Source organism: Mobula hypostoma, chromosome 26 (genome assembly GCF_963921235.1).
Source record: "Mobula hypostoma chromosome 26, sMobHyp1.1, whole genome shotgun sequence".
Taxonomy (NCBI): domain Eukaryota; kingdom Metazoa; phylum Chordata; class Chondrichthyes; order Myliobatiformes; family Myliobatidae; genus Mobula; species Mobula hypostoma.
This window is the reverse complement of record NC_086122.1, coordinates 26,309,924-26,322,077: the sequence shown is the minus strand read 5'-3', so window position 1 is coordinate 26,322,077 and position 12,154 is coordinate 26,309,924. Positions and strand designations below refer to the sequence as shown.

The 12,154-nt window shown below is 39.3% G+C and overlaps 1 protein-coding gene across 1 annotated transcript in view; it reads left to right on the top strand.

Moving 5' to 3' along the window:
• LOC134338206 (protein argonaute-3) overlaps positions 1-12,154 on the top strand; it is a 109,245-nt gene that overhangs the window by 52,585 nt on the left and 44,506 nt on the right. Inside the window, exons 2-4 of the mRNA XM_063033875.1 lie at positions 738-909; positions 3,173-3,293; positions 7,879-8,093. Of these exons, the coding sequence (XP_062889945.1) occupies positions 738-909; positions 3,173-3,293; positions 7,879-8,093 (508 nt within the window). The remainder of the gene's footprint in view (positions 1-737; positions 910-3,172; positions 3,294-7,878; positions 8,094-12,154) is intronic.

Below are 12,154 nucleotides of genomic sequence, written 5' to 3'. Positions count from 1 at the left end.
TAAGAGCAATTTGGATAGTTACATGGATGGGAGGGTTATGAGCACTATGGGTGCAAGTCGATGGGACCAGGTTAATGGCCTGGCATGGACTAGATGGGCCAAAGGGCCTGTTTCTCTGCTGTAATGTTCTATGACTTTATGACAAGAAAGCAGCATCCATCATCAAAGACCTGCTCTCTTCTCATTACTGTCATCAAGGAGGAGGTGCAGGACCTTGAGTCCCACACCAGCAGGTTCATAAACAGTTATTATCCTTCAACCATCAGACTCCTGAACCACCATTGGTAATTTCACTCACCCCGAGTCTCTAGGCTCACTTTCAAGAACTCTACAACTCATGCTCTTGTTTTATTTATTTATTTATTTATTCGTTCGTTCGTTCGTTATTATCGATTTTTTAAAAATTTTGATTGCAGTTTGTCTTTTGCACATTGGTTATCAGTCTTTGTGTGAGTTTTTCATTGATTCTGTTGTATTTCTTTGTTCTGCTATAAATGCCTGCAAGAAAATGAATCGCAGGGCGGTGTATAATGGTATAATGACAGAAACGTACTTTGATAATAAATTTACTTTGAACTCCTTTGACTCTAACGTATAGAGTGGCAATAGGAGAAAATGGGAGAGCTAGTTATTCCAACACAGTTGAGGGATAGAAAGATGTCTGTTTGTCTTGCAGAGTTTGTAATAGGGTGCTTTGCCTCATTTTGCTGAGTGTTGATTTTCTCCCCCCATTACAGGAGCTGTTGGGGCTCAGCCCCTCTTCACGGTGCCAAGGCGTCCAGGATGTGGCACCATGGGAAAACCGATTAAACTGCTGGCCAACTGCTTCCAAGTAGATATCCCAAAGATTGACGTCTACCTCTATGAGGTAGACATTAAACCAGATAAATGTCCTCGCAGGGTTAACAGGTGCGTATAGAGAAGGGCATAACAGTTGAGAGAATAGAGTTAATTTGCATGTACTGTAAATTAAAAACCCACATTTATTGTCCTTTTATTTGAGATATAAAGTTGAACATCTTGAATCATTTATGAGCTCAAATGCCTAGTTTTGGTCACACAGACTTGAATGGGAAATCAGTATTAACTAACAATATTTCTGCCACTGTATAATGAACTGAGAAATAAATGGTTTGTGATCCAGAAGTGTAGTAATTCAAGCTGCCATGGGGGTAGTAAGAAAGCTAGAGGAAATTGGAATTCCTGACTTTGTTAATTTCTAAGTTGATTTTTCATTTCTGGATATATTTTCTCACCAACCTATTTCATGCCTCAGGATTGCTATTTTTTGTGACTAAAGCCATTATTCTGTTTCATCTTCTCTTCCAACTCAATTTTAATCAATTATTAATTACCTTAGTGGGAAAGCAACACTGTATGACATATACAAAATGCTAGAGGATCTCAGCAGGTCAGGCAGCATTAATAGAAAGGAATAAACAGTTGGTGTTTAGGGCCAAGACCTTTCATAGTTGCTGACTGACCTTCTGAGTACCTCCGGCATTTTTATGTGTTGCTCTGGATTTCCAGCATCTGCAGAATCGCGTGTTTAAGCAATACTTTATATGTATTCCTAATTCTATAGCTGTGAGCTTTGCGAAAGGTTCAGCTGCTAATATGCCACAATTTGTTTATCTGTCCATCTGCTTGTGTCTCCCATTCTAACATCAAAAATCACAATAGAGGGGATCAGGTTTCTAAATTTGTGTTGTTTGAAAATATGGCATTTCATACTAAGTTATTCAAATATTCTGAACTTGTGGTATTGAGGTAGTCTTCCTACTGCTTTCTTCAGTGATTCCAAATGACAGACTCAGTAGTATCGTTGAGCATCATATTATACAATTGAAAATCAAATTGCAATCCTTTTATAAACCCTAATAGGCCAATTAAAACAACCTCCAATAATAATGAGCAACACACATAAAAATAGCTGGTGAACGCAGCAGGTCAGGCAGCATCTATAGGAAGAGGTACAGTCGACGTTTCGGGCTGAGACCCTTCGTCAGAGAGACGTCTTGGCCCGAAACGTCGACTGTAACTCTTCCTATAGATGCTGCCTGGCCTGCTGCGTTCACCAGCTATTTTTATGTGTGTTGCTTGAAATTCCAGCATCTGCAGATTTCCTCGTGTTTGCATTTTTAAATCCAATAATAACATCTGCCTCATTTTACTTTGCACATCATATGAATAAAATCAAGTGAGAATAGGTGAGCTGGACAGTTACTTATTTACTGACTTTTTTCTTAGTTCATGGTTTTCTTTAAATTTAGATCTTTAACAAGCAACTTTGAGGCCAGTCTGGTGACCATAACATCTGAGAAATTGGGTACAATGATTTGAGGCATGCATAGATTCTGCTGACTGAGGGATAGAAAAATTGAAGTTGGACTGAATTGGATTAGTTTATAGCTCTTGTCCATCCCCTTCAATAAGAAATGCTGAGTATACTTTGATTCTCAGCATGAAAAAGACATTTATGAGATTAAAGTTGAACACACAGCAACTTTCACTTTTTGCTAACTCAAGAAAGATTGTGTTGAGCTTTCTGTCTTGACCATCAATTGGCCATGATAAATTTTTGAATGGCAGGATCTGCCAGGCAAGATATAATTTAATAAAGTGACCTGCATACTTCAGTTAATAGAATATTTACAGAGAATCAAGCAGAATATTTCAGTATTTTGAAACATTTCTGCCATGGTGGTGTATAAACTAAATTGAAGAACTAAAAGTGTTTTATGCCATAATAAGCCCCTTAACAATATGAAGGTTATAAACCAGGGGTTCCCAACCTTTTTATACCATGGGCCCCTACCATTAACCGAGGGGTCCGTGGACTCCAAGTTGGGAACCCTTGTTTCAATCTATTACTCCACTTCTTAATGTGCACAAGCAGGGTGGGTGGTCATAAGGTTATTTTTCTTGTGGATTCTTCAGAGAAAAGAAATTGTTCTCATTTCTTCTGCTGGTGAATACTGCATGTTAGCGTTTCTACCAGACAATCACTAACTGTGGAAGCCCATAACATTGTAACCTCCTCATTTCAGGTTAATGGATGTAAAGGAAGATGAAGAAAAAAGTCAAAATTATTCAATAATTCTTTCATATAGTAAATAAGTTGAAATTTGTTTCTTGGAGTCTGCTTACTACTCGCTCTGTGTTATTGTAGGGAAGTGGTTGACTCTATGGTTCAGCATTTTAAAGTTCAGATTTTTGGAGAAAGAAGACCTGTCTACGATGGAAAGAGGAGTCTCTATACTGCTGATCCCATTCCAGTCAGCAGTACTGGGGTAAGGGCTGCTCTTTTCATTTCTTAAAAATCTGTTCAGTACTTGCGTGCAGTATCTGTCATTGAGCTAGATTCAGTTCATTTGCATTATTAATGGGTATATAAATTAATCAACACAATCATACCTTCAGTTCTAATCAACAAGTTCCAAAACCTGGGACCCTATACCTTCCTCTGGAACTGGACAGTTGACTTTCTCACCAGGGAACCACGATCTGTGTGGATCAGAAACAACATTTCCTCTTCCCTGACACTGGAGCACCTCAAGGATGCATGCTTTGCTCACTGCTCTACTATCTCTACACCCAGGATAGTGTGGCCAGGCACAGATCAAGTGCCATCTATAAATTTGCCGACAACACAACTGTCGTTGGTCGAAATTCCAGTGATGATGTGGTGGTGTACAGGAGCCAGATAGATCAGCTGGTTGAGTGGTGGTGTAGCAACAACCTTACATTCAACATTAGTAAGACCAAAGAATTGATTGTAGACTTCAGGAAGGGATAGTCAAGAGAACACAGATCAGTTCTCATCGAGGGATCAGGACTGAAAGGGGTAAGCAGTTTCAAATACCTAGGTGTCACCATCTCTGATGATCTATCAACATATTGATCAATTGCGAAGAAGGCACAACAGCAGCTATATTTCATCAGGAGTTTGGGGAGACTTGGTATGACACTAAAGACTCTCGCAAATGTCTACAGATGTACCATGGAGGGCATTGTAACCGGATGTAACACCACCTGATAAGGAGGGGCCACTGAACAGATTCAGAAAAGGCTGCAAAAAGTTGTGAACTCTGCCAGCTCATTCGGGGCAGAGGTCCCCCATCACCCAGGACATGCCCTCTCTCATTGCTACTATCAAGGAGCCAAAAGGTGCAAGCTCAGTGTTTCAGCAACAGCTTCTTTCCCTCTGCCATCAGATTTCTGAATGGACAATGAACTCATGAACACTACCTCAGTATTTTTTCCTCTTTTTGGACTAATTTAATTTTTTTATATTTACTTACTATAAGTTAGAGTTTTAATGATTCTGTATGGCAATGTACAGCTTCTGCAAAATAACAGATTTTGTGACGTCTCCCATATTAAACTTGAGTCTGGATCTTGGTGCTTATAATTTCCTGCATTTACTTATTCTGATGATTTTAATTATGTTCATTGTTGTAACGTGGATGAAATTACCGGAGAGACAGAGTCACTGGTAGATACAAAGCAGCTTCTTTATTCGACACAACAAGGTACAGCAGGCATCGTACGGACAGAGACGCTTTCGGTAGAAAGGTCTACTACTTCAATGTGGGCTCGATATTTATATGCTAAACACAAGGGCAGTCGCTACTTAAAAAGTTATAGACAATGCATCCTATTGAAACTACATACAAAATATCACACCATCCTTTCCTTCCAACGCCCACATGTCTGGGTTGGTATTCACAGCCTTTAGGAATGTAAGTTAAGTCTACGATACATTTATTTGGCATTTCCCGTGCTAACATAGAAGACAATTAATATTTATAATGTATAAATAATACTGTCTTCAAAACTACAGCATCAGGTCAAACTACGGCGCCAGAAGCATCTGGTATCCACACCTTTTAGGAAGCCCATTGTGGTGGACTCAATCCACAGTCCTTTGTCAAACAGTTAAAATAGAAGTCTGGCGGCCAAAATCATTTAAGTGTAAACAAATCATCTACCCCCAAAAAAATCCACTCTAACATTCATGAGGACTGTCATGATAAACACTGAGATTATTGTTTCTAAATTTCTGTGTTGGTTTCAGACATTTCTTCATGAGCAATTAATACTGAGTCACATCAACCTTCATTTGTAGTGTCATTAATAATCTGTTTATCCAGAAAGGATTCATTTAAAAATCTGTGGTGTTATAGTGTTCTTATTACAGTATCAGTATAATTGCTAAACAGCCCTTTTCATTAATTAATTTTCCTAAGTCATTTCATATTTAGATATAAATGGTGAACATAGAGTACAGTGCAGGAACAGCCATTCCAGCTGCCTTTGATGTCTAATCCCATCTGCCAGCATGTGGTCCGTATCCCCTTTTTCCCTACCTGTTCATGTGTCTGTCTAAATGCCTCTCAACCCTTACTATTGAATCAGCTTCTACCACTTCCCCTTGTGGTGCGTACCACACTCACCTTAACCATATAGGCTTCAGTATTTGCCACTGTGGGGAAAAAAGGTTCTGACTATCTGATCTACATATGCCCCTCATAATTTCACATCCTCCCTTCTCCCCTCCCCCACCTTTTTACATGTCTCTCTATCACGTCTACAAATCTGAATTTTGGAACTTTCAGCTGCTAGTCCTGCCCTTCTCTCAACCAAATTTCTGTAATGGCTACAACATCGCAATTCCATATAGTAATCCAGGCTGTAAGCAGAACTGTCTTTACCGGTTCTTATACAAAAATAATGAATCCACCAGCAATTTGCAATGATTGAGTTGATGACTTTTCTGAGGGCTTCAAAGCCTCAACCTTTAGATATCCTGGTCCTACCTTGTATTCATTTGTTCTTGATGGCCGTGCAGTGTAATGCACTAAATATCATGTTTTATTTTTCTCGTACAGTAGCCTGCCCAATTCTATCTTTTTCACCCACTGGAGAGCATACACTGCTCATTAATACCAGCAGGGAGGTGGTATAGGACCTTGAAGACCCACACCCATGCCCATTGAGTCTGCTCCACCATTCAATTACGGTTGATTTATTTTCCATCCCAACCCCATTCTCCTTGCCTTCTTTGACACCCTTGCTAATCAAGAACCTATCAATCTCTACTTTAAATATACCCATTGACTCAGCCTCCATAACCGTCTATGGTGATGAATTCCACAGATTGACCACACTTTAGCTAAAAAAAATTCCTCTGTTCTAAAGGAACATCCTTCTAGTCTGAGGCCCCTGACTCTCCTACTACTGGAAACATCCTCTCCACATCCATTCTATCTAAGTCTTTTACAAACAGCCTGTTCTCCTCTTCCATCAGATTTCTGAATGGTCCATGAATACTACTTTGCTATCCTCTTTCACACTATTTATTTAATTTTATTGTAACCTATAGTAATCTTCTATGTTTGGCACTGCACTGCTGCCATAAAGCAAGAAATTTCATGACATATGACAATGATAATAAACCTGATTCTCACTTTCCAGTGCTTTTTCCTTCCCAGTGCAGTTCTAACCCTCTTTGCTGTCTTTCTAGATATTTGATTTATTGTTCATTACTCTTTATGGACTTCTTGACTTTCAGAATCAAGGTTTGTATATAAAATAATATAAGTATAACCTCAGTTGCAAGATTAGGGCAATCATTTAAAATTTCATCTCACAGGAGATTCTCCCACTGCTGAAAACATCTTGGCATCTACCCTTTCGTAGCTCTTGAAAATCTTTTATATTTCATTAAGATCATCTGTTACATTCCCATGTTGGCTCTAGTCCAGGTGTGTTGGGGAAGCAACATAAAAACAAGTTCACCCTCGGTGTTGTGTGTTGCTTGTGATGGGGAAAGAGCAAGGCAGACACAGGCAGTCCTATTTGCAATGTATTTACACTTTTACAAACAAATCCAAGGGAATAATCTAAAATCCACTATACAAAAACACAGGTCAGAACATTAAGACTACAAGTTTGTTAATACGAAATCTAGCATGGCTCTTCAACGGCCAATTCTCCCCATCAGAGTGCGCGCTCGCTCGCTCGCGCTCTCTCTCTCTCTCTCCCTCTCTCCCTCTCTCCCTCTCTCCCTCTCTCCCCCTCTCCCCCTCTCCCCCTCTCCCCCTCTCCCCCTCTCCCCTCCCCCCCTCCCCATCTTGGATGCTGCCTTTTTAAAATTATGCTCTCCAAATTGCATTTGGAGCAGTCCTAACAAAGAGGTGGGTCGAGCAGTGCTCCAAATGCAGATTGACAGCTGCTCAGCACACCTGAAACAAGAGAAGCTAGATGGTGGGGGGGGAGGGAGAGAGAGAGAGAGAGAGAACAGAAAACAAGAACACAGGCATACAGTGCACACACACGTAAACATCACCTCTCATTCTTTTGAATTCCAAAGAATATAGATCTAATTTCTTTAACTGTTCATGAATCCCCTCCTCTTTCTTTGCCTGTCTCCACAACACCCTTTCTTAAATAAGGGGAGAAAATTGTTCAATGTGTATCCATATCATTGTAACAATACTTCCGTATTTCTAAACCCCACCTATCTTGCAATGGAGCCAGTGTTACATTTGACTTCCTAATTCTTGCTGCACAACTTAGCAGAGCATTCCTACTACATTTTTATGGTGTTTGGCAAGAATTTAATTTTGACTACCCAAATATCATTTCACATAGAATGACAAGTAAATCGTTGTACCTCCACTGCCACAATCTGTTTGTTTTTTGGCACCAGAATGTGTGGTGATACTTGCGAGTTGCCCCCAGCACATCCTTGGGTTGTGCTGGTTGTTGAGACACATGATGCATTTCACTGTATGTTTTAATGTATGCCCTGCACACAAAGAAATATTGCAAATGTCTTATGCCTTTGATTTTTTTTTTCCCCCCTTTAAGGTGGATTTGGAGGTGACATTACCAGGTGAAGGGAAGGACCGAATTTTCAGGGTATCAATAAAATTTGTTTCAAGAGTGAGCTGGCACTTGCTACATGAAGTTCTGACTGGTCGTAGCATGCCAGAGTTGCTGCCCGGGTTGGATCTAGACAAGCCACTCAGCACAAATCCTGTCCATGCTGTTGATGTTGTCCTTCGACATCTTCCCTCCATGAAGTGAGTAACTGTCAAAATTCCTTTACACTCTTAGTTATTGATTTTAATTTATTTTAATCCACCAAGCACAGATTAAACCACTAACTTTTTATTTATTGGATATATAGTTTTCTTTCCTTCCATCTATCACTGTCACTGGGCATGCTATAATTGCACGTTAAAAAAGAAGGCAAGTGTCTTTCTTGCCCCTCAGTGCTTCCAGTGTGGTTCCGAAATCAGTCGTATTAGTCTACGGTACATGTTCCTTGAAACCATCATATAGGGTGACATGAGTCTAAATGAACTCTTGACCACAGATCTCTACCATTTGCTTTGTGATATTAATTTATCTGTTATATGCTGATAAAGTTAAAATAATTCTTAAAAATTCACATTTCTCTGGTCTTGTACATTTTGCTGTATTGTCATTGTAAGTGGAAAATGTATGGGGTCGTACCTCCACCCATTTTGCATCCTAATTTTGTTAGGGGATTAGTCATAGTATTGTACAACTCTGAAACAGGCCCCTTGGCCCAATTCACCCATGCCAACCAAGATGATAAACCTGGCCTAATCACATTTGACTGCATTTGGCCCATATCCCACTCAACCTTTCTTAATGAAAATGGAAAAATCAGGTTGCTTTCTGGACCTGTAGAACCGAAATATTATTTCTTTTGAAGTCCATGGTGAATTGTTCAAGAAAATAACAAGATGCTGTGTTTTTTTAATTCTGCTGATGGGTTTAGGAACAATATGGAAAGAACCTCCACTTGTGTAACTGATACTACAGAAGTACATACAGTTGGGAAATAGCAGAAACTCGAAAGGAAATGAGAATGAATTTACTCCAGTGATTAAGGAGTTGTGAAACGATGCAAGTTCCTTTATTTTGCAATGCTTTTTCCTGTGACATAAAGCAATTAATTACTTATTTGTCAGTGTTTGCATCCCTCAAAGTAAAAGCCAGAAATAATTTTCTCTTGTACTTAGCTATTGCAGTTTTCTTAATTGTGCATATGTAGTAAGAAATTTCTCTTGTGTCTGCCTGCATTCAGCGAATTTAAGTGATTTCAGAACCAATACCAGGAAACTTCAGTTTAACCAGCCTCTGTGAGATTGAAGCCTCAAATCAGAGGAAGAAGCTTTTAGAGCTATAAGCTGGATATGCTAAAATTGCAGAGTTGGCTGAGTGATGATTCAGGAATGCCAACGTCTGTGCTCGAGAGATGCAACTGATCAAGTGTTTAGATCTTTCTGTTTCTATCTGTGCACAGCCATAAATGGCTAAATTCCCATGGAAAATAGTTGCGTGCACTAAACGTTAACCATGTACCATGGAGCCCTGTGGGGTTGAAAGGAATATTTTGACTTGGGTATATTGGAGTCATAAAGAGTAAATTGGGGCATAGGCTGAAGCCTTAAATATGAATAGCTATGAGAGGCAGTAATCTATTAGGTTGGTCCCAGTCACAGTCTTGCGATAGCATGCCAGTTTCCATTTGAATAGTGCAAAATCTTTCTGACATGACCACCAGTTCACCCTTGATGACCATTTTTGGTAGGGTGTCAAGTTTAAATGGCTGTCAGTGAATCAGATAAGTAATTTTCAAGCATCTGGCACCCAATTCAGGAGCCTTTTGTCAACGGTTTGATTCATGCCTCATTGGGGCATCTTGTGTTTTATCCTCATAACAGTTCCATCACTTATTTAGGGGCATGCTTGTAGATCAAAGCAGCTAAGTTGATCCAAAAGAAATTAATCCAGTTTTTACTCTTGGGTAATCAGTAATGGGATCTCTCCAGTAGAAACTCTGCTTCCATTGGAATGAAATCGCAAGGAATGACAGCATGATGCTTGCATGCAAAATAAACTGAGTAGGAACTTGTAACTGTACAGCATCTTCACACTTACTGGCCACCCACTGTCTTAGCCTCCAGATTTGCATCACGTAAAAGGGCATAAAGGTGACATTTTACAGTGAGACCTTAATGAGACCAGTGGAGAACAGGCACTCCAGGTAAAGTAATAAATAAATCAGAAAATTGGCATTATGGTTAGCTTGAAGCAAAAAGTAAATAAATGATAGGAGTTATAAGTGTAACGCCCATCTAAGACGCAGAAGGTGTGCTCCCATTCTAACTCCAGCTGTGACTGTCACATAAACACCTAAACTCCTTGCCTGGAGACCAGTAAAAGCTAATTCTCAGGAGGGTAAAATACACTATTGAAGTAAACAGTCTTTTCCATTCATTTAAAATTGGATATGCAAAGATCTGAAGTTAGAATAGAGTATAACCATGAAGCAGTAAGAGCTTTGTATGTTGGACCAAATAAACCCGTGGTCCACAACTCTGGCTCTTAAAATCCTCTAAGTAATAAACCACGCACTTGTTTCCTAAGATTTTTCCACTCACATATAGAAAATTTATTTCTGTGTGGGTTTGATGTGATGCAACTTGGTTAAAATGCCACTTAATTTGTGAAAATGTACACAGGTTTTTGCTTGTATTGTAGGGCCATTTTGGTTTCTTATCTTGTACTGTTCTTTCCATGTAGCAGGTTGTTCCTATTCAATTAGACGACGTTTTGTTCATAGGCATTGTCCTGAGAACTAAAGGATTTCTTTTTGGTTTGCAAGATCTTATCTGATAATTGCAATCTTTGATGTATTTCAGAGTAAAATGTCAATTAGCATTAATTGCATATAGTGTATCAGAGAACTTTTAAAAATTGAATTATTATCATCTTGAGCAAAGGCTTTTACATAACCATAATCGTGCAAATTGGCCAGTTTTACTATTGCCACCTACTGCCCGTTACGCCATTGGCATTTAGGGCAGCAATGAAGTTGCCCCTCCTCTGGCAGTGTTCATGTTTCTCTCGTCATGTCAGTAGCTCGGTTGTCACTACTGTCAGTCATGCAAGTCCCAGGTGGAGACCCAGGAATACTGTCACACCCAGATGTAGAAGGACTCTTCATTGCTGTTTCTGTAACGATTTTGTTTTACCAGTCAGAGTTGTTAACCCTGAGCTGAACCCCTGAACCTGGAGGACTGGTGGACCACTCTTAGTCTGGCCTCTGCCCTTTGACCTGTTTGGCACAGGTGACTCTACCAAGGGCCAAAGCATAAAGCCCTGACTCCAGCCAGCATAGCTCACCGGGTCATTGAGTCATGCAAGCCTCCAAACCACGACAAGGTTGTGGTCCTCTTGCAGGTTACTATTATTAGCCAGCCATAAAATGAATTGGTAGTTCAGTAGTTACCAGTGATGATGTGTTTGTTACTCCACATAGCACAACATAATACTGTGGTTTTTAAGATCACGACAAAGAACAATTTTTCATTCACTGTTAGACATTAAACAAGTAAATCTTTTAACAGCATTTTGATAACTTTTATTTTAAAGTGCAACTATTAAGTGATTTATTAATATTTTACTGCAAATACTTAATATTCAGAAAGCATGAAGTATAACACACTCTTGTTTTGCAAATCGATTCACTGCTCAGGGTTTTATATGCTGTAGTAATTACTCTTTGATCTAACAATTAGATATGGCTATTATAATTTTGTTTTTTAAATTAATTTCAGTTCATTAATGTATTCGTAAGTCATGCATGCTTGTGTTTTGTATATTAGGCAGGTCAGAACTTGAGCAGACATTTAAATCCATTTAATTCCATCCAGATAGAATTTGAGTAGTGCTGTGGTTTAATATACACACTCTGAATTTAGGTCAAATGTCAGTTCAATTAGTTCTACTCTTCCCCCCCCCCCCCCCACATTAAACATGTAAAAGGACAACTTTTTATAGTCGGCCCTCCACATCTGTGGATTCAACCAACCGTGGATCGAAAATACTGTACAAATATACTCCACTATCCAAAAGTAGAGCGTTCCTATGAAACCTTTCGTGCCAAAATGGCATAAAGCAAAGAAGCAATTACCATTAATTTATATGGGAAAAATTTTTGAGCGTTCCCAGACCCAAAAAATAACCTACCAAATCATACCAAATAACACATAAAACCTAAAATAACGCTAACATATAGTAAAAGCAGGAATGATATGCTACG